General features: G+C 44.0%; 1 protein-coding gene across 5 annotated transcripts in view; it reads left to right on the top strand.

The window, feature by feature from the left end:
- IQSEC3 (IQ motif and Sec7 domain ArfGEF 3) overlaps positions 1-22,455 on the top strand; it is a 97,455-nt gene that overhangs the window by 5,860 nt on the left and 69,140 nt on the right. For all 5 annotated transcript variants that reach the window (XM_044281401.1, XM_044281400.1, XM_044281399.1 and 2 more), the window contains exon 2: positions 19,718-19,786. In XM_044281401.1, coding sequence (XP_044137336.1) covers positions 19,718-19,786 — 69 coding nt within the window. The remainder of the gene's footprint in view (positions 1-19,717; positions 19,787-22,455) is intronic.

Genomic DNA, 22,455 nt, shown 5'->3' with positions numbered 1-22,455 from the left:
GTTTGAGAGTTGAGGTTCATCCACGGTTAATTTTAAATCTGATCTTTACCTCTTGGTAGTTTGATTTCAAGACATAATCCAATTCACGTACTGATTTAGGAGAAGATGTGGAATGACATTATCTATTAAATTCTGCTTGGACTGATGTAGGTATGTTTTTGGTCTTTGGTTTGGTGGTCTGAGCTGCTGGGGAATCTGCGACTACAACCATTCCAGCTGTGCCATTTATATGGCTGCACCCTATGTACAGTACAATAATATAACTACTATAATCCTGCCTCCTGTGTACAAGAATATAACTACTATAATACTGCTTCCTACGTACAAGAATATAACTACTATAATACTGCCTGCTATGTACAAGAATATACCTACTATAATCCTGCCTCCTGTGTACAAGAATATACCTACTATAATACTGCTTCCTATGTACAAGAATAGAACTACTATAATACTGCCTCCTGTGTACAAGAATATAACTACTATAATACTGCCTCCTATGTACAAGAATATAACTACTATAATACTACCTCCTGTATACAAGAATATAACTACTATAATACTGCCTCCTGTGTACGAGAATATAACTACTGTAATACTGCCTCCTATGTACAAGAATATAACTACTATATTACTGCCTCCTGTGTACGAGAATATAACTACTGTAATACTGCCTCCTATGTACAAGAATATAACTACTATATTACTGCCTCCTGTGTACGAGAATATAACTACTGTAATACTGCCTCCTGTGTACAAGAATATAACTATTATAATACTGCATCCTATGTACAAGAATATAACTACTATAATACTGCCCCCTATGTACAAGAATATAACTACTATAATACTGACTCCTATGTACAGGAATATAACTACTATAATAATGCCTATGTACAAGAATATAACTACTGTAATACTGCCTCCTATGTACAAGAATATAACTACTATATTACTGCCTCCTGTGTACGAGAATATAACTACTATAATACTGCCTCCTATGTACATGAATATAACTACTATAATACTGCCCATGTGATCAAAAAAAGGATATGGCACTACATTAATTCATTCCTTGGATCCCATTGCCCCGCTGTTGGACCTTTTAGATCTGCCCCCAGTCCACACACACAGCACAGGGGTCTCACGAATATTATTCTACATCTCCAGTTGTTGGGTTAGAAGGTTTAGGTTAAATGTAGACGTTCAGAATTCATGTGCAGAGAATCTGTACTGAAATCCGCAAGTGTTCGCAGGGAAATCCGTGAAGACAAGCCACATCAATTGGTGCGGTTTTTATGTGGATTTGGCGCTGATTTTCTCTCTCCATTAAAGTGAATGAAGAAAATCTGGTGTGGAAAAAGAAAATAAATTGACGTGCTGCGGATTTTAAAATCCGCATGGAAAAAATTAACATTGTGTACATGAAAATATTTTTAATTCTCATAGAATACAAAGTGCATGACCTACGGTGCAGATTTTCCACATGCAAATCCATGCGGAAAATCTGCAATCCTTATCGTGTGCATTTGCCCTTAGAGGAAAGGTTGGTAGATGGGGGTATTGAACGGAGCTGAATAAACAACAGGGTAAGGGCTGTTTCACACGAGCGGATGCCGTGCGTGACATCCGCTGCGTGAATGACAGCCAAGACCCGATGCAGACAGCAGAGGCACGGAGCAGTAACATGGATGATAATGCTCCGTGCCTCTCTGTGATCTCTTTACTACGAAATCACAGACAACTTTATCTCCCTGTGATTTCGTAGTAAAGAGGTCACAGAGAGGCACGGAGCATTATCAATCGTGTTACTGCTCCGTGCTTCTGCAGTCCGCATCGGGTCTTGGCTGTCATTCACGGAGCGGATGTCACGCACGGCATCCGCTCGTGTGAAACAGCCCTTACTCAAACTGAAGTGAGAGGAGGATCTCCCGCTGGGCACAGGCCTCTCCATGATATTATCATTTTAGGAAGCCTCTCTGGCCTCCTGCCGAATGAGGGAGTTGATCTGTCCCTGCATTTCTTTTATTCCGCACACTGCTTCCTGTGTATTTCTGGAAAATGTGGGTGAGAGGGAGAAGTGTTGTAACCTGTCCGCCCCCTCCCTGCCTCTCCGGGCGAATTACTTAGCTGCAAAGCTTTAGAGATGCAGAAAATGCTCTTCCTACACTGCGGAGGAGGACACTACATACGTGTTACACTCTATGTACTGCATGGAAGACCATTTCATAGGGGGATCCTGAGAATTGTAGTCCTTAAACGGGTACAACTGTGAGCAGCTTCATCTCCTTTTATCCCACAGTGTAGTCAAATGCAATCTGTTGCCATCTGAAGCTGAGGGAAGGCTAAGGCTCCATTCACACTTCCGCAACGTGTTTTGCGGATACACGGAGCCGCAGATCCGCAAAACACGGAAAGCGGCAATGTGCGTTCCGCATTTTGCGGACCGCACATTGCCGGCACTAATAGAATATGCCTGTTCTTGTCCGCAATTGCAGACAAGAATAGGACATGTTCTATTTTTTTTGTGGAACGGAAGTGCTGCCCCATTGGAACGAATGGGTCCTTAATTACGTTCCGCAAAATGCAGAACGAAATTGCGGACGTGTGAATGGAGCCTAAATGTTTGGTTCTTCAAAGTGTTCCTCAAGCGGAACCCTCTGTCACCCTGCTACTGATCCTACGGCTGAAGAGATGATAACCCCCATGAGTGATATTTTAGGTTTCCACTTGTGCAAACTTCTTCTCTGACTGTCATGATCCTGACATAGCGCCCAATAATAAATCCCCCAAATCTAGACCTACATACCCATTTTCCTATACCATTGTCACAGATATGACCTGGTCCTATACATCAGACTCTCTGTTGGAGAATTTCATGGGACTGTTACTGGCTGGTGGTAGGAATCGGCCATGTCTGTTCGTGTTTAGATTCTCGGCGTGACCTGCGCCCGCAGCTGCTTCAGATCTGTCCTTGGTGCTGAAAAGCTTGAAGGGCTGTGTGTAGGAGTTAGTGTCTGTGGAAGTAGTCCTGTGTGCGGGCAGTGATTTAGTTATCAACTAGGAAAAGAAACAGAAAAAATAAAAATGAAAGCCTGTTATAGTATGTGTGTATGTATATATGTGTGTATGTATATATGTGTGTGTGTGTGTATATATATATATATATATAATAAAATCTGCCCTCCTGAACTCAACTCTAGTTCCCATTCTCAGGGGGACAGTACTTTATGCTGCACTGTGCTATTTGGTTCTGCTGGGACAGTATTTTGTGGTGCACTTCAATATTGCAGGCCCTGCCTACCTGTGATGACCCGCTTTCTATCAGTTTGGACCCACCTACGACATGAGGCCGCTTTCTTTTAGGTATTTTTTTATTTATTTTTCCAGTCCACCCTTGTTCTTACCACTTTTGTGGCCCACCAGTTTAACAATACAGTGGTCCCTCAAGTTACAATATTAATTGGTTCAATGACGACCATTGTATGTTGAAACGATTGTAAGTTGAGTAATCGGTTCCAAAGCCCCAAAATGTCATCCAAGATAGGAGAAAAATAAGCAGGTAACTAAGACAGATAAAACAAGTCCTTACATATAACAGTCAGGAATAGCTGCTAACTAGCACCTAACACAGCTATTTTACCAGAGAAGTGACCTTGATTGGTTGGGTCTGAGTCTGAGACATTGTATGTTGGGTTTCAGCTTACGATGGGTCAGAAAAGACCATTGTATGCTGAAATTATTGTATCCTGAGCGAGCGCTGTATCCTGAGCGAGCGCTGAAGCGTACGCTAGCCGCTGGCTCATGTAGACTTGAATTTCTGGTGCATGGACTACCAGAGATGCGAATAATTTATTAATGGATGTCTGCCTCATCATAAATTAGGCGCATCTCACTTCAGCGCACAGGGGTCAAGACCGGAGTATGGGAACGCCAGACGTGTTTGACCGATAGCGTTTTCTTCACAGCAGTTTTCTCCTATAGTGAAAATGTTTTCCAGACTTCTGAAAAAATGTTCCAGCGTACTGCATTTTTGGAAAAAATTCCACCTAATGAACATAAATGCCAGCACAAAAAAAAAAAAAAACGCTTGCGTGCCCTATGTTTCATATTTCCCGTAGGCCTTCGGCTGACTTCTAGAGCTGGAGTTTTTTTACTGCAAAATAAAAGCGCAGATAAAAATGTAAAAGTGCTGAAAAAACCTGTAAAAACCATGTGAACCCACTGGTAATGCCGCCTTACCCAAATGCTGCTTCCGTTTGCCTCAGACATGACGCTCATCCCAGTGCACAGCTTCTCCTATAGCGCATGTACTGTGCATTAATGCCATGAATGCAGCTTATTTGGTTCTCAAGGCTTCCCACCGGCCTCCTGCCGGGCAGACGCAAATGAGGAAATATGAATGTAATTACGCCACTGGTCTCCGCTGACCCAGATGCTCTGCAGCCGCTTGTGGATGAGGCTCTGGCTGTGTGGATGGCAGAATTTGTACGTATGGGAGCTATACCATCCCTCTCCCCCCTTCCATCGCACAGCTAGCATTTTAATCCATAACACAGCAGTTGGCCAGTTCCCTTGGGCACATCAGGTGGGGGTAGGGGCACACGTCCTCATTCAGTCAAATGGAATCCAAGGTTGGACACCTGCCTGGAGCTGAGCATAGAGCAAATCTGCTCAAGCAGGACAGAGTATTTCAGGAGAGGAGAATGCTGATGATATTGCAGAAGGTCAGAGATCGAGAGAAACAAAGAGGGAGCAGCAGTACAGAGTATTTCAGCAGAGTGGAATACTAATATTGTGGAAAGTCATAGCCTAAGAAGCTGGTTCCCCAAGCAGCACCAAGTATTGGACTTTTTTGAGTACATGTTGATTATACACAGGGGTGCAGACTTTTTTTTTTTTTTTTATTCGTGAAGGTGAAGTGTTGTATCTTAATCTAAGGACATTGTGGTGTGAGACCTAGAAATCCAATGTCACCTTATCGGCTTACTGGATGCTGTCAGTGCTGGGGTGAATGTTGCCCTGTCCATGGTGCTGAAGAACTGGTGCGCCCTCGCTTCTTAAAGGGCTGGTCCAGTTCTATAACTGACTATGCCTTTCAATTCCTCGCCATTTTTAACACCTGTGCTTGCTGTTGTTGAATGGGAACGTTCATTATTTAGATCCAACTGACATGACAACAGAGTTTGTGACGAGAGAGAGCACTGATGTTGCTGGTAATGGTCTGTACCAGGGATGCTCAGCCTGCGCCCTCCAGCTGTTGTAAAACTACAACTCCCACCATGCCCAGCGGTATACTGATACCTGTAGGCTGGGAGTTGTAGTTGGAGGGCCGCAGGTTGGGCATCCCTGGTCTATACAGATTTTAAATCTTAGAATGTTCCCGTTCACTGACAGGAAGCAGACTTATTGAGAATCGCAAAGAACGGAGTATAAATAAAGCTGAAAAGTTTCTCATTTTACAGTAATTAAGATTTAAAATCTGATTTATAAAATCATGCCACAGTTCTTAATGCAACTCATTTGTGGGACCGCTGAGTGACAACCAAAATGGCCACCAATACATGTTGGTTACCACTTAGCTTTACCAGAAATCACACGTTTTTATGGTCCGCTATTGCAGTTCCCATTCTGCAGCCCCTCGTTTTATTACAATGGCGTCATGATTTGCCAGAACATCGGGTTGGTCATAGTGACCTGACATGATGACGGTTCACTGGGTGTAGTTGGCCCACCATTGTTGCCTGTGGCCCGGCAGATCAGATGAACCACTCCCCCTGTTATTACCGTGAAAACATTGAGAGCACCGCGTGCTGCGGGGGCAGCGATTATGTAGGAGACATTATAAACCTTGCAACCAGTCAGAGACCACAATTAGTTTATGCATTGCAGTGTACACAGTCAAAGCTGTCCTCAGATTGGCTGTTACCTAACAACAAGCCAAGCCTTGATACCTGAGCCCTAGAGGACAGTAAATATCCTGGAACCAGATAATTTGGAAGTCCAATAGTAAGAACTTGGGCTAGTTTAACACTAGCGCTTGTACATCTGTCAGGTCATTCTGGCAGGGAACAGCATGGCAGATCCCTCTGCATTCTGGCATTGCCAGAAGCTACAGAGTGTCCGTCCGGTCCCATTAACTAACTGGGACCGGCGAATATCCTGTCTTAACGCGGCAAATATGTAAGCACTAGTTGTTTTTTTGTATGTGGATTTCCATGCAGATTCTGTGATGGAAACCCCCCTCCCATTGTTTTTTATGGTAGTCTGCATTTCCGGTTATGTGGCCGTGTTAGCCCAGCTCCCCATACCTGCAATTCTGTCCCCACACTCAGGTACAGATGCTGGGCTTCTTCACTCCTCCCTGCTACCGCATGCTGTGTTGAGGGGCGTGGGCAGCGGGGTTCTTAGCTGCGGTCTGCACTCCTGCCACCAGCATCTCCCTCCTGGTTCCTTGTGTGTATTTAGGCTCCATTCACACGTCCGCAACGTGTTTTGCGGATCCGCAAAACACGAACGGCAGCAATGTGCGCTCTGCATTTTGCGGACCGCAGATTGCCAGCACTAATAGAATATGACTGTTCTTGTCCGCAATTGCGGACAATAGGACATGTTCTATTTTTTTTTTTTTTTTTTGTGGAACGGAAGTGTGGACCCAGAAGTGCGGGTCTGCAATTCCGTTTCCGAAATAAATGGGTCCACGTTTTGGAAATAATTGGGTCCACAATTCCTTTCCGCAAAATGCGGAACGAAATTGTGGACGTGTGAATGGAGCCTTAGGGTGTGTGCGGGCGTCTCTCTCCTCTTTGTGAGGCAGCCTGCGGATGCCTTCTATCTTCCCCAGGCTATGGGTGGTCTGCAGGAGGTATTTAAAGGTGCCTCCATCTACAGGAAGGCTGTAGGTTCCTAGCTAGTCTAGTTTCCTTTTTGAGCGAAGGTGTTCTGTTGGTTCTTGTCATTCTGTGTACCGGATTTTGGATTAAGTTTTACAGAATTTGCCTGATTGCCGCCCGCCCTGACCCTGATCTACGTTTATGGACTTTGCCTGACTGCCGCCTGCCCTGACTTCTGCCTCTATACCCCGTACTACCCCTCCATTTGATCAGCCTCTGGCCTCCCAGCATCCACTGGGTGTATTGTCACCTGGAGGTCAGTCCAGTAGGTTCACACTCTGGTCCTGATTCCTTCGTGTTCCAATTCCCCTCTGAGGTAGCACCTGGTACTCCCCTCAGGAAAGTCTCTCTCCTCACCATCAGAGGTATCGTGTGAAGAACAAGTGGTGTGCTTAGACATCAACCTCAGAGGAGTTGGTCACGTGGATCACCCACTGGTCATAACACTGTGATTTATTTCCACATGGTTTTCCAGACCATGATTTAAAAAAAAAAAGTTCATGGCGCAGCTCCCTCACTGACGAAACCTCAGCTGGTGTTCACTTGCAGATTAGCCCAATTAAATTTCACTAAAGCTGTAAGTGGGTCCACCACATTTAACCTGTATAACCATGGCAGAAACCCTTGATTATTCAGCATGGTGTTTGCTGCAGGATCTGTTAAAAAAATAAATAAAAAAAACATAAAAAGAAATATAAAATCCCTTATGGACAAGCCCTTAAACTAGCCAGTATTACAACCAGGAGGGCAAAGCTGGTATTTAATTTCTTCTGGTTACTTTAATTTTCCCTACAGTAACCAAGGAGGTACTAACGGCTCTGTCTCGGGCTGTATACCAGTTACAGATATGTCTTGTTTTGAAGGTGACAATATAAGCAGAGCTCACTCTTGACCTCTTTTCTAAAAGCTGTATCGGTGGCAGTTAGATTGCAATCCCATTCTTATCTTAAAGCTTGGATTTAGAGTTTTAAAACAGGATGTGACTTGTATCTCTAGCCCCTAGTCAGCCAGAGATAAAGCAGGTTAAAGTAGCCCACCTCCCCTTCAGAGCCCTAATGGGGGGGGAGGGGGGGCTGACAAGCTGGAGGGAGAGAAGTCATAGACCCTCTCCCCCCTGTATAACTGTACATGACCCAATCAATCAGAACATGGTTTCTGATTGTCACACATGGAAGGTCTTTTTCCCCAGAAAAGCAGTAAGTAGATGATTGCTTGCTCATCTTCTCACCCTTCTGCGCATAAGTTGAACATATAATGATGCCACGACTCAGATATTTAGCAGCTTCCAGATAAAGCATAAAATAAGTCACACCAAACACACAAACACCATTACCGTTTTCATAGCTATATTTAGCTTAAAACATGCGGCTGCTTCTCTAGCAAAATCCTTGCTACAGTAATGGAATAACAGCTAATATATTTCTGACAGAAGGGAAAGGATTCCTTCAGTTGGTAAACTTATATTTGCTCACTGTTGCTATAAATGATCATTTTTAATTAATTAAAAACAAACAAACAAAAAAAACTGTATAGCAAACCAGGACAAACTTGGTTTCCGCATAGGACTGCTCCATTCAGCGGCAGGTGTATGGCAAGGGTCAGCAACATACAGCATTAAAGCTGCTGTGAAACTACAACTCCCAGTCTGTATACCTGTTCAGCTGTTCTCAGAACTCCCATAGAAGTGAATAAAGTATGTTGGGAGTTGTAGTTTCAGATCAGCTGGAGTGTTGGAGCTGAAGCCTGGTGTGTGTGTGTGTGTACACACACACACCATATTTTTTTGCCCTATAAGACGCACGTAGGTTTTAGAGAAGGAGACCTCAGGTCAGAGTCCCAATCAGACCCCCAGTGTTACGAAGACCCCCAACCATACCTCAGATCAGACAAAAAAATAAATAAAAAATCAACTCTCCTCTCCTGGTCCAGACGCCACCGCCACTCCTGTTACTTAGACCCCCTATCAGACCTCAGATCAGACCCCCATGTTAATAACCTGTGAGTTAATCAGTCATATATATATATATATATTATACACACACTTGACATGGGTGTGAATGCAATGGGTTCATCTAGCTCCACTCTCTCAATCTTGTACTCACCTTCCACATAACGTACATCCCAAACACAGTCTGCACTCCCCAAATCCTTTCTGGTACCATTTCTTATTACAGCAGAAGAGATGCCAATCCATTAGCACACAAGTACGTGTAGGCACACACTGCTCTCAGGCGAAACGGGCTTAGAAAAGCCATACAGCATTAAAGTGCACACAAGGATTACAGTTGGTGCAAAAAAAAAAATATATGAATTCCACTTTATTGTACCAGTCATGTTTTTGGGTTTTAAAGCCACCCTTTTGCTTCATTATCCAAATGCTTTATATGTGACAGTACCATCCATTAATAAGGGGACAAGTAATATTGTTCATTTGTCAGTCCTTAGAAGCTTGTAGAAGCCAGGCCAGTTGTCAGAATTCTCACTGCTTATGTTGGCCAGGAGAACACCCCCCCCCCCCCTTATCGTTGGCCATGCTACCCACCTTCATCCAAGCGGCGCTAAAAGTTTTTTGCCAGTTCAAAGGGACAGTACAAGATTACGTTCTTGTGCCCTCTTTCATTACAAAACAATCAGCGTCAAATAGCACTTTGTGTCATGTGACGCCCCAAGCCACGCCCCCTTTTACCCATGTAAACTCGGCGGATATTTCTTGTTAGGAAGGTGGAAACCCTAGTGCTGAGAAACTCGCAGAATGCACAAGTCTTGTCTGTTTTCCATCCAAAACTCATTCAAGTCAGTCGTTGAGAAGAAAAACGGATGCACCCGGACACCATACGACCTCCACATGAATTTACATAGGTCCTTATTTTGCTGACAGAAATCAGAACCGCCATCTGAATTGGGCTAAAAAAAAAGCCAATTTGACATATTCATTTCAACAGGCAAAAAATATTAAAAAAAATAATCATATTTGTGGTATTGCAATGAATTTTTAAAAAACCACGGCCACACACTGCACGTCAATTAATCTCAATATGGATGTCTTGCTGCGTAACTAGACTTGTTTTACCATTCAAAATCCTAAGAAAGGGGTTGTCCATGAAAAATATTCTACATTTTTCAAACCAGCTCCTGGATCTGAATACTTTTGTAATTGCATGTAATTAAAAACTTAGTACAGCCACGGAGTTATTCGCTGAAATCTGTCTGTATAGCGCCACCTGCTGTTTGCTCTTTTTCTAATTTTTCAGTCCTGCTTACTGAGATGGAAGCACATACTCTGTTCCATCCTTCAACTGCCACCAGCTGCATTGAAAAGGACCCCCCCCCCCCCCCCCGATATAGTATATGCCCCCTAAACTGCCAGCTTAATATAGATCTATCAGAGCAATGAATGTGGAGATCTCTGGATCCCTTTGAGGTACACGGCTGGTTCTAGCTTGGTTAGGTATTGTCATGTCCTGTATCGGGGATCAGCAACCTCTGGCACTCCAGTTGTGGTGAAACTACGACTCCCAGCATGCCTGTTCTCAGAACTCTCATAAAAGATTATAGAGCATGCTGGGGGTTGTAGTTTCACAACAGCTGGAGGTTGCTGACCCCTGTCCTATATGACGTCTGATTTTTAGTGTCCTGCGGAGATGCATCATTATTTGGGCAGCTCTGCGCAGATGACACTGGTCTCTGGCACACGGTACACAGGCAGCGGCATCCATGTGGGATGTAGTGACGGTGAATATTACAAATGCGCCAGTCTTTTTAAAGTCGCAGAAGGGCTGTTTTTTGGAGACGTCCCTCGCACGTTTATCAGCGGTGGGAATTTACAGTCTCCTCTAAAATGCCTAAGCACATCTGTGTCGTGAACGAATGACAGATTCATTAGCAGCGAGGGATGAGCGGCCACTGAATGCGTTCAAACAGCAGAAGGGTCCTGCAGGGAGGCCGGTGGCGAGAGCCTGTGCCATCCATGGCCCAGTAATAAAGTCCCCCCTATGACGATAGACAGTGCGGGCAGCTTTCTCCCTTAAAGGGCCAGTAACCATAAAATGGCCAGATACGAGTGACACATATGGCTGTCACTGGAGGTATGTGACATATATTGGGTTGTGGCACGAAGCACTTTGAAAAGGACACTAGACATTCACGGCCGAACACATGTGTATTCGGTAGGGAGAGAGGAGAAAGCCGCTGCCAGACACGTCTGGTGGTTGGGCAAAGGGATCAGACAAACATGGAGGCACACTACACCCATCAAACTACAGAATAAGTTGCATACCTAAATTATTAAATAAATACCAAGAGACTCCAAGTTTGGAATGATAAGGCCGCAATGCTTTATTATGAGTTACCCATTAAATTACCAAAACGTCCATTACTCACTAAATTAGAATAAATAAATAATTCCTCAACCATTAAATCAGTCCATTTAACCATTAAAACCACAATCCACCCAGCTGTAGCTGAGTGATAAACCCCAGTAATAAAGCATGCGACATGAATTAAAAAATTATTTAGAGGGAGGGCGGGCGCAGATCAAGGTCCTCTTCAAACTGGCACCTAGCACAGCCAAATGCCGCATTATAAAGGTGTCGGTTTCCCGCCACAAATCAAGTTCCTGGATTTCACCCCCAGCAACCGATGACGGCCAATCAGGAGAGACCTGGACACTTCACCTAGGACCGCTTCAATCCAGATCCAACCGGTCTTCTTTACTCAGGTAAAATTCCTCCTGAGGTAGATTTTACCTGATAAACTACAAAAAGGTATTATACCCCCAAAAATATCTAAAACCGTAAAGGTGTATGTGTCCCCCAAGCTAGGCGCTCTGGGGGGCCAATGCATTAATTTCCCCCGATCCCTACATTTGCTGGGGGAGAGTCTGGAGCTCCCCATACACATTAACCCATCATTCTTGGCCATGTTTATGGAGGTCTTAAAATGGTCCTCTGATTTCAAGAGAAAACTGGGCAACCCTCGGGATCAGCCTGCAATAAAGAACTGGTGAGTACTTACCTGGCAGATCCGGTGCAGCTGCTCCAGTTCTCCTATCCGGGTGCTACTTACCCAGCTGCAGAAGACATGTGACCGTTGTAGCCAATCACTGTCCTGAACTGGAGCAGCGGCGTGGCATCTGCTAGGTAACTCCTCAGGCTGATCCCGAGGGTTGTCTCATGAAACCGGACTACCCCCCAAGTCTGAAATGGCTGATCATAGGGAATGAGAGATGATTAAGAAATCGTAGCGCTTCCATACATTGAATAAAACCAAGCTGATGGGTCGGGGATGTCCGCTAGATGTCTAGAACTGCTAGTGTTGCACCCCAATATGTAGAGGTGACATCAGGGGGACACTACTACTTCTATGGAAGAAGGAAAATACCTCCCACTTCCCTTAATGGGCGTCATTGCGCCCGCTAGCTGAGTGTAATTGGGTCATGTTATAGTTGCGCTAATCTGGGTCTGCTTTACTAACAGATGGACTGTGAAGGGTTACACCTCCCGTTCAGTGAAATCTATTGCACTCTGTTATCAGCCATTGTAACCTTTGCCATTTATTAGCTTTTCCAAAACCCCTTCACTACATGTGATGTGACCTCTCGTCCCTGCGCTGCAGTGTGTGAATATGGCCTTGGACATCACCATGGAGGAGGATTCTGGTGCTGAGCCACACAGGAAGCCACTTATCAGCAGCACTAATGAGACGGGCTGGGGTCGCCCTTCGCCCTCTTAGGAGACCTTGTTTACCAGCTATTCACGCATCAATACGTTGTGAGAAGACGGGTAATTGGATGCAAATCGTGTTTCATATCGCGCTCCGCAGATTAATATATGCGCACCCTTAAAGCTTTTCCCAGAGGAGAATATTGGATTCTTGTCTGTATTGGGGAACTGCGGCAAATCCGTAGATTAAAGGTAATTCCAGGAGCCGCCATGGATTGCACTGTGCCTGACAATATAAAAAAAACTATGATCATTATAAAAATAATAATTATAATAAATCCATTCATTTATTATTCATTCATGCTCAGTAGCAACCTCTGACAATAACTATTGCTTAATCTTCAGTGTCTTGGTTTAGGAATAGAATGTCAGAAACGGTAAAGACTGACACATAGCTATTCTAGGAGTCTGTATAGATCGCAAGCTTTATGTATATGTTTACACAAATTGTCATGATCTGTGAATAGAATGCCAGAACTACAGCCAAGACTGGCACCCAGGTAGTAAAGAGATGGATTTTCCAGCGACTGTCGCGTCGCAGTCGCAGCATGTCGCAGTGCAACACCATAGACTACCATTATAAAAATTGTCACGCGACATTAATGTCGTGCGACACATGTTGCAGTGTAGTTGTGCCCTGTGTGTTGCGCGACACATGTCGTTGTGTAGACCTAGCCTTAGGGTACAGTGAGAAATATGATTTATTGGCCTCCCAGAGTCTACAAATAAATGGGTTACACCCCTTGTAAGCGTTATAGGGGTTACCCTCATTGGTAGTCACCCCATCTCTGTAGGAAGATCAAGGGTTGTTTGCGCTAAAATGCGTGTCGTCATCTTTTAATCGTGTTAGGCTAAATGCACACGATCAGGATTGCATGCGGATTTTCCACACTGAAAATCCGCGCCGTAGGGCATGTACATTGTATTCTATGAGAAGTTGAAATGCTCAATGCACACGATGCAGATTTTTTCCGCACGGATTTTGACCTGCGGTGCGGATTTTAAAATCCGCAGCATGTCAATTTATTTTATTTTTCCTGACCAGATTTTCTCCATTCACTTAGGCTTCATGCACACGGCCGTTGCTTTGGTCCGCATCCAAGCCGCAGTTTGGGCGGCTCGGATGCGGACCCATTCACTTCAATGGAGCCGCAAAAGATGCGGAAAGCACTCCGTTCTCTGTCCGCATCCGTTGCTCCGTTCCATGGCCCCGCAAAAAAATATATAACCGGTCCTATTGTTCTCCACGCTTTGCGGACAAGAATAGGCAGTTATATTAAAGGCGGTCCGCGCCGTTCCGCAAATTGCGGAACGTGCACGGACGCCATCATTGTTTTGCGGATCTGCGATATGCGGACCACAAAACACACAATGGGCGTGTTCATGTAGCCAGAAAATCTGCATGCAAATCCGCACCAATTGATGCAGATTGACCGCACGGATTTGCCTGCGAACACCTGCGGATTTCAGTGCGGATTCTCTGCACATAAATCCTGAACGTGTGCCTGTACCCTTACAGAACTGCGCCAGTGTTTAAAATAAATAAGTAAATCTGAATCCGATCGTTGTAAAGCACGCTGTGTGTAAATAGTTGTCTTGATCTGAGCCATAACCCTCATGGATTTGCTTGCTGTCAGTGAATGGGAACATTTTCCTTTACATCCTGAGGCCAAATACAGGCCTAATACTTCACACAGCTGAGGGATTGTTACTGTGTATCTGGACATACTCAGCCCCTTGATGTCAGTGGTGACGGCCTCCACAGCTGAGGTCAGGGAGCATTAATTAATGGCGCCGCCGCTCGTCGGGGTCCTCCGTTATGACCTGTACTCCTGGAGGGGGCCTTGGGACATTACAGTGAAGGTGCAGATGTGATTCCCGGAGGAGAGTGTCACATCCGCACATCAAGAGGCAGCGTGCAAATAATGACATTGTACGTACTGTCGTCATGGCAACAGGGCCTGCATCCAATATATTGTATTAGTTGGCTGCGTGCACCGATCAGGGTCACATTGAGAAGATGGGGGGGAGGCAATCTCATAGATGTGTGACCTCATTATCCTGGCAGGGGTCAATGGCTTCAGGTCACTTGTTAACCCCTCATCGTCTATAGAGGTCAAGGCTGTTTCCTTAGACTAAAAAGTATTTGTGGAATCTACGCACGATCGTCTCAACGCAGCCAAGTTTCCGCAGGATGAATCCATGCAAATGATGACTGGATGAAGTATCACGGCCTGACTGATTTGACCGCCATTAGAGCGCCGTTCCAGGAAGCTTGGCCTTACCTCCCTAGGGCCACAATATATGCTCCACTGGACTCGTGTTTCTCCATCCCCGGTGTGCAGTCGTACTGGGGGGGTTCTGTAGGGGGGCAGCGCTGAAAGAGATGGTGACATGACATCTGTAAAGTCCTTAAATAAAGCGGGTCCCGGAAAATGATGGAAGGTGTAATTTATTCATTAGAATCGACACTTCACAAAGTGGGTTGAATTACAGAGCGTGGCTGTGAAGATGGAGATGACAACCGGGCCAAATGTCAGCACACAGATACTGCCATTATCTGTGTGAAGGACACGACATGCGGATCTACACGCGAGGCTGAACCGCAACCTCCCAGATTATGTCCCTGCATCATTGTCATATTAAGACATGTCTTGTTCTTCCCATAGGAGGCAGTATTATAATAGTTATCTCTTGTACACTGGGCAGTATTATAGTATATTCTTGTACATAGGAGGCAGTATTATAGTAGTTATATTCTTGTACATAGGAGGCAGTATTATAGTAGTTATATTCTTGTAGATTGAGAGAACAGTATTATAGTAGTTATATTCTTGTACATAGGAGGCAGTATTATAGTAGTTATATTCTTGTACATAGGAGGCAGTATTATAGTAGTTATATTCTTGTAGATTGAGAGAACAGCATTATAGTAGTTATATTCTTGTACATAGGAGGCAGTATTATAATAGTTATCTCTTGTACACTGGGCAGTATTATAGTATATTCTTGTACATAGGAGGTAGTATTATAGTAGTTATATTCTTGTAGATTGAGAGAACAGCATTATAGTAGTTATATTCTTGTACATAGGAGGCAGTATTATAATAGTTATCTCTTGTACACTGGGCAGTATTATAGTATATTCTTGTACATAGGAGGTAGTATTATAGTAGTTATATTCTTGTAGATTGAGAGAACAGCATTATAGTAGTTATATTCTTGTACATAGGAGGCAGTATTATAGTATATTCTTGTACATAGGAAGCAGTATTATAACAGTTATATTCTTGTATATAGGAGGTAGTATTGTAGTAGTTATATTCTTGTATATAGGAGGTAGTATTATAGTAGTTATATTCTTGTAGATTGAGAACAGCATTATAGTAGTTATATTCTTGTACATAGGAGGCAGTACTCTAGTTGTTATATTCTAGTACAGGCATCCTCAAACTGTGGCTCTCCAGCTGTTGCAAAACTACAACTCCCAGAATGCCCGAACAGCCTACAGGTATCAGCTAGGGATCGACCGATTATCGGTTTTACCGATATTATCGTCCGATATTGAGGATTTTGACCGTTATCGGTATCGGCATCTATTTTGCTGATATTCCGATAATGTATGGGGAACAGATCTCACTGCTGTCAGTGCTCTCCGTGTTCCCTCAGCAGCACAGGGGAGAAGGAAGCAGTGTCTCCCTCCCCCTGTGATGCTGCTGCCGCCGCCAATGGGAGGACAGAGGACAAGAGAAGGGGAGGGGCTGTGGCCACTGCGCCACCAATGAAGATAACTCTCTCATTAATTCATATACAGGAGGCGGGAGCTGGCTGCAGAATCACATAGCCGGCTCCCGACCTCCATGACAAGCAGCTGCGATCTGCGGTAGTTAACCCCTCAGGTGCTGCAGATCGCAGCTACCGGTTCTGAGACGTGTAGATGCAGAAAAATCAGGGCATGGTCAGAGATGGTGATGCTGCCTATGGAAGCCTTTAAGACTCTTTGTATGTGCGCCGAGGATAAAAACAGGTAGTCAAGTCTTTGATAGGAGGCTTGTGCAGAGGAATAGAAGGTGTAATCCTTCTCTACAGGGTTTAGTGTGCGCCAGACATCAACTACTCCTGTTCTTTTTAAGTGTTGTTTTAAATTGTTTCAGAAGCTTGTGTGAAATGGCTGATCTACCGGTGGAGGAGTCCAGGACTGGCTCCAAGGTGGCATTAAAATCACCACCAAGGACTGTAAATCCCTCTTGAAAAGAGGATAGCTGAGACAAAGTCTGAGTAAGCCATGGGACTTGTCCTCTGTTTGGGGCATATAGATTCGCAAATGTCACTAAATTTCACGAAAATGCAACGCCCATCTGGATCCACCACCGTCGCCAAATGTTTAAAGGCTAGCTGTTTATGAATTGCCACGCTCACACCTCTACTAGCAGTGGAAAAGGGGCAATGGAACCAATGTGAGAATTTAGCAGTGGGGAGTTTGGGTATCTTACCAGATTTAAAATGTGTTTCTTGCAGGAATACAATTGATGCCCTTTCTTTCTGCAGAAGAGACTATATCTGGGCCCTCTTGCAGGGTTTGTTCCAGCCTTTTACGTTAAACGATGCAAATACAGCAGTAGCCATGGTATATGCGTGTGGCTCTCAAGTGGAAGACAATCAGTGCGGTTGTACTCTAATCCTCTACAGTAGTTATATTCTTGTACACAGGCGGCAGTGTTATAGTAGTTATATTCTTGTACATAGGAGGCAGTATTATAGTAGTTATATTCTTGTACATAGGAGGCAGTATTATAGTAGTTATATTCTTGTACATGGCGGCAATATTATAGTAGTTATATTCTTGTACATAGGAGGCAGTATTATAGTAGTTATATTCTTGTACATGGGAGGCAGTATTATAGTAGTTATATTCTTGTACATAGGAGGTAGTATTATAGAAGCTATATTCTTGTACATAGGAGGCAGTGTTATAGCAGTTATATTATTGTACACTGGACGCAGTATTATAGTAGTTCTATTCTTGTACATAGGAGGCAATATTATGGAAGTTATATTCTTGTACATAGAAGATGGTATTATAGCAGTTATATTCTTGTATATAGGGCCCATATTATAGTAGTTATATTCTTGTACATAGGGGGCAGTATTATAGTAGTTATGTTCTTGTATATAGGGCCCATATTATAGTAGTTATATTCTTGTACATAGGGGGCAGTATTATAGTAGTTATATTCTTTTATGTTATAAAATGTCCCTACTATGCAAGTTAGTAATGTATTTGGATTAGTTTTTTTAGTCCTTAGGCTGGACCTGCTGAGTGTTTTCTTCTTTTCTCTGGTATAGGTAATGTAATGAGGATCAGTACATTTTCAATAGACAGAAGAAATGACAGAATAAATATATAAACTGATAAATCAAAGTCTGAGATGGAACATTAGAGAAGAGGGAGATTTCTAATCCAGTATTCTCTCCAATCTGTCAGGATGCCGTAGACTGCAGCAGCTCTCATATTACAGGAAATCTGTTTACTCTGCTGCTCCCAGGGAACAACCACCCTCAGAAATTCAGCATTAGGCGTGTTCATCATTCCCCGTTTCTTACATAATTTGTGTACTTGATTTTAAAACAGGCACAAGCATACCATAGAATATTCAATATTCACAGCAGCACTGAGTATAGAAGGATGTGTAAGTATGTGATGATATTGGTGAGGACAGGTCTGTATGTTAAAATTAAATTATCTAGTCAAGAACCGCCAGCTTCAAAAAAATCATGGACACATCTATATTTTTTATTTTGGACAGAGGAAAAAATTTCCTATTATTGGACAATTGTCAACCCTGGAAGTCACAGTTCCGCTTTCAGACGAGCGTATTGAAATCCGTTTTCTTGCTCAGGATCCTGATGATATACCACCAGTACTGTCATCAGGATTTACATGCGTATTTCTTCCTTCCTTCATTTTTACGCACTTCACAGACTGTAATGTGCATATTTGGAAACAAATCCGCACAAAAGTTTGACATGCTGCGGATTTCAAATACTGACGGAAATTATACGCCCATGTGAATAGCTCTATTCATTAACATTAGCAGCGGATTCCGGAACATAAAATCTGGACTATATACGCTTGTCCGAAAGAGGCCACAGAGTGAGAATAACATAGAGGAGGGTACAGGGTTCCCCAGCATCACAGAGTATTTTAGGAGCAGAATGTGTAAATATGTGATGATATTGGTGAGGACAGGGCTGTATGTTATGAGCAGTGTCATGAGGAGGCAACTGGGAGGTTAAAGGGAACCTGTCATCAACGTTATGCTGCCCATACTAACGGCAGAATAAAGTAGAGACAGGTGAGTTGATTTCAGCGGTCTGTCATTTATAAGTTAAAAGTAAGTGGTTGCCGAGAACCAACATCACAATCATTGCAGACTGGACCTGGAAAAGAGTCCGGCCACCTGAGAAGAGTCCTGGTTATTCATGACTTCCTGCTCTCCTGCCCACCTGGTGCTGATTGACAGTCTTCTACCTGGTTTTCTCCCTTTCTCTAGGAGAGAACTGCCAATCATCAGCAGATAAGTGGGGAGAGCAGGAGATTATGGATAACCAGGACTCTTCTCAGGTAGATGTGACTCTTTCCAAGGCCCGGGCTGCAATGATTATGATGCTGGTTCTCGGCAAACACTTACTTTAGATCAGCATTTCTGTCCCTGTTTTATGCTGCCCTCAGTGAGGTTAGCATAACGTTGATGACAGGTTCCCTTTAAGTAGTGGGAGCAACATAGTGGAGGGTACAGGGTTTCCAAGCAGCACAGAGTATTTCAGGTGATGAATGTGTAAATATGTGATGATATTGGTGAGGACAGGGCTGTATGCTACGAGCGGTGTCATGAGGAGGCAACTGGGAGGTTAAGGAGTAAGAGCAACATAGTGGAGGGTACAGGATTCCCCAGTAACACAGACCATATCCAGTACAGGAGTCCTGTGGGAGGCGCTGATATTTGAGGTTGGACCTGTCGTACTGGTCAGTGGCTGACATTTCTTGGACATGTTTCTAACATCTGCTGATATAATAATACTTGGCTTTCTCTGTCTTTCCAGGAATGAGACTGTCTTGCACCAGTTCTGTTGCCCTGTTGCAGATGCAGAGCAGAAACCGTCTCCACCGAGGTAAGACCTTGAGGTACAACAGTGTCAGGTCTCCAGCCCCAGATCTAACACATGGAGCCCCACTACCTTTCTTGGTGAATCCATGGACTGCTTTTCAGCTGTGATCTCTGATACAATAATATCCTCTGCTCAGTGTATTGACGCCTACTCCTTGAAGAGGACCCGTCTCCTCTCCTGACACGTTTGTTTTAGTAAATAATTGTTTTCCACAAAAAACGACAATTCTGGAGCATCTGTCCTTATTAATCTATGTTGTGCCATTCCTCTATTATTCCTACTAGAATTTTATAACTACATGTGCAACTGGGTGTTACTAGTTTGCCACTGTCCAATCAGTGCTGTCAGTGAGAGACTGTACAAGAACAGCCCCTCCCTAACTTATGCATACGCTTTTATTAGAGGAATAGCACAAGATGGAGTGCAGAATAGACGATTCAGAATAATTGTTACATGGGGAATACAAGCAGTTACTAAAACTGACATGTCAGGTCCCTTTGAAACACCGGTTCATCTTTCATGAAAATATACTAATATGTACTTTCGGCAGGAGTGTTCCAATAATAGGGCAGTGGAGGAGAATTTGAGTTTTGTGGCTATTTTATGACAACCCCTGCCTGCTGCTCAATACACAGAATAAAGGCTGATCCACATAATAGCCATTAAGCTGACTGACTTACTGGGCAGTATTAACTAAATTGGCACGTGAATGCAGTGTCAGACTACACACAGGGTTTGTTTGTAGTCTGTAACCATGGAGACACACAGGTCTGCATAGATATCGACATAAGAGTAGGAACATTTTAATATCAAGCATAATTACTTCATTTTTTATTTTCAATTTTATTGTCTGCAAAAGTATACAATCTATTTAAAGTGTTCACCAAGGCTATGTACATGATCAAGATGATTATTAGTAAAATTATAATATATTGTTCTGTATATATTTGTATGAAGCCACCCCCCAGGGGCTGGATAAACGTGCGTTTAGTAACAATAGAGAATGCCCTGATCACTGTGAATATTGATCCATGCCCCTGTCACATACAGCTCAGACCGTATATAACCACCAGAAGATCAGCACACTTCTCTCTTGAAAATGCTCTGCGCTGCTGTGGACCCTGCTCCTTCCACTGTGTAATTCTCCTGTGGACCCTGCTCATTTCACTATGTAATTCTCAGATGTAAAAAAAAAAAACAGGGCACATCCCCTTAAAGGGGTTGTCTGATAGGTGCGGGTCCCACCGCTGGTCCCCCCCACCTGTATTAAGAACGGAGCCCCGAAACTGGTGGAGGGTGCACTGACTGTCTCCTCACTGACAGACTGTCTGATCACTGTCCACTGCGTAACTCTCAGTCTGTGACTTTCCACAAGATCAGCTTACTCCTTTTCTAAAATACTCTGCGCTGCTGTTATCATTCTTTCCATCTGGTTCCAAACACTGTATTTATATCACAGGCGTCTCATAAGCAGGAGTCACACGGACGAAAAGGTGTTAAAAGCCTCAGCAGATCTGACAAGGAGCTGTGAGGAAGATTTAATTTGTCCTGTACTGTTTTATTGTATCAGTCAGCCGATCATTTCTTATAAATGGTTATTTTTCTGCTCATAGAAGGTATTTCCATAAGGGACATGTTCCTCTTGTATTATATCTATGTATTGATAGTCTCATCATCCAAATGCACTCATAGTGATAATGATATTGGATACCAATCTGATTGGGAATGCGTCGGTGGCATACATGACGATTACAAGGCCACACAGGGTATATCGGATGGCTCATTATTTTTCCCCTGCTGCAAATTTTTACCTATTTTACCCCTGCATGTGCCTCCTTGGGCAGTGGAAATCACAGGAGGCGATTCGTCATCCCATCATATAGCAGTAGGGTGCAGGACGAGGGGTATATCCACCATTCCATCACGTGTTGTTTTAGAGCCTAGTGTTGGCGTCCAGAGAGTAAGGGGTTAATCTGACTTTTGCGCGGTTTCCTTTGCATAAAATTAAACTTGATTTTTCATCTGTATCATGTAATTAACCTGGAAAAATCTGCAGTAGCGAAGCATTAAATATTCTCCTGAGAGTCTTATAGCAACACCTGGTGGAACATGTTTAATGTGCCAGGGGAAGAGACTGCCTTGTCTAATGTGCCAGGGGAAGAGACTGCCTTGTCTAATGTGCCAGGGGAAGAGACTGCCTTGTCTAATGTGCCAAGGGAAGAGACTGCCCTGTCTAATGTGCCACAGGGGAAGAGACTGCCCTGTCTAATGTGCCACAGAGCAAGAGACTGGCCCTGTCTAATGTGCCACAGGGGAAGAGACTGGCCCTGTCTAATGTGCCACAGGGGAAGAGACTGGCCCTGTCTAATGTGCCACAGGGGAAGAGACTGGCCCTGTCTAATGTGCCACAGGGGAAGAGACTGGCCCTGTCTAATGTGCCACAGGGGAAGAGACTGGCCCTGTCTAATGTGCCACAGGGGAAGAGACTGGCCCTGTCTAATGTGGCGCGGAGCAAGAGACTGGCCCCGTCTAATGTGGCGCGGAGCAAGAGACTGGCCCCGTCTAATGTGGCGCGGAGCAAGAGACTGGCCCCGTCTAATGTGGCGCGGAGCAAGAGACTGGCCCCGTCTAATGTGGCGCGGAGCAAGAGACTGGCCCCGTCTAATGTGGCG

This window comes from Bufo gargarizans, chromosome 2, assembly GCF_014858855.1.
Source record: "Bufo gargarizans isolate SCDJY-AF-19 chromosome 2, ASM1485885v1, whole genome shotgun sequence".
Classification (NCBI taxonomy): Eukaryota; Metazoa; Chordata; class Amphibia; order Anura; family Bufonidae; genus Bufo; species Bufo gargarizans.
Note: the sequence above shows the minus strand (reverse complement) of the source record. Positions and strands in the feature narration are given on the sequence as shown.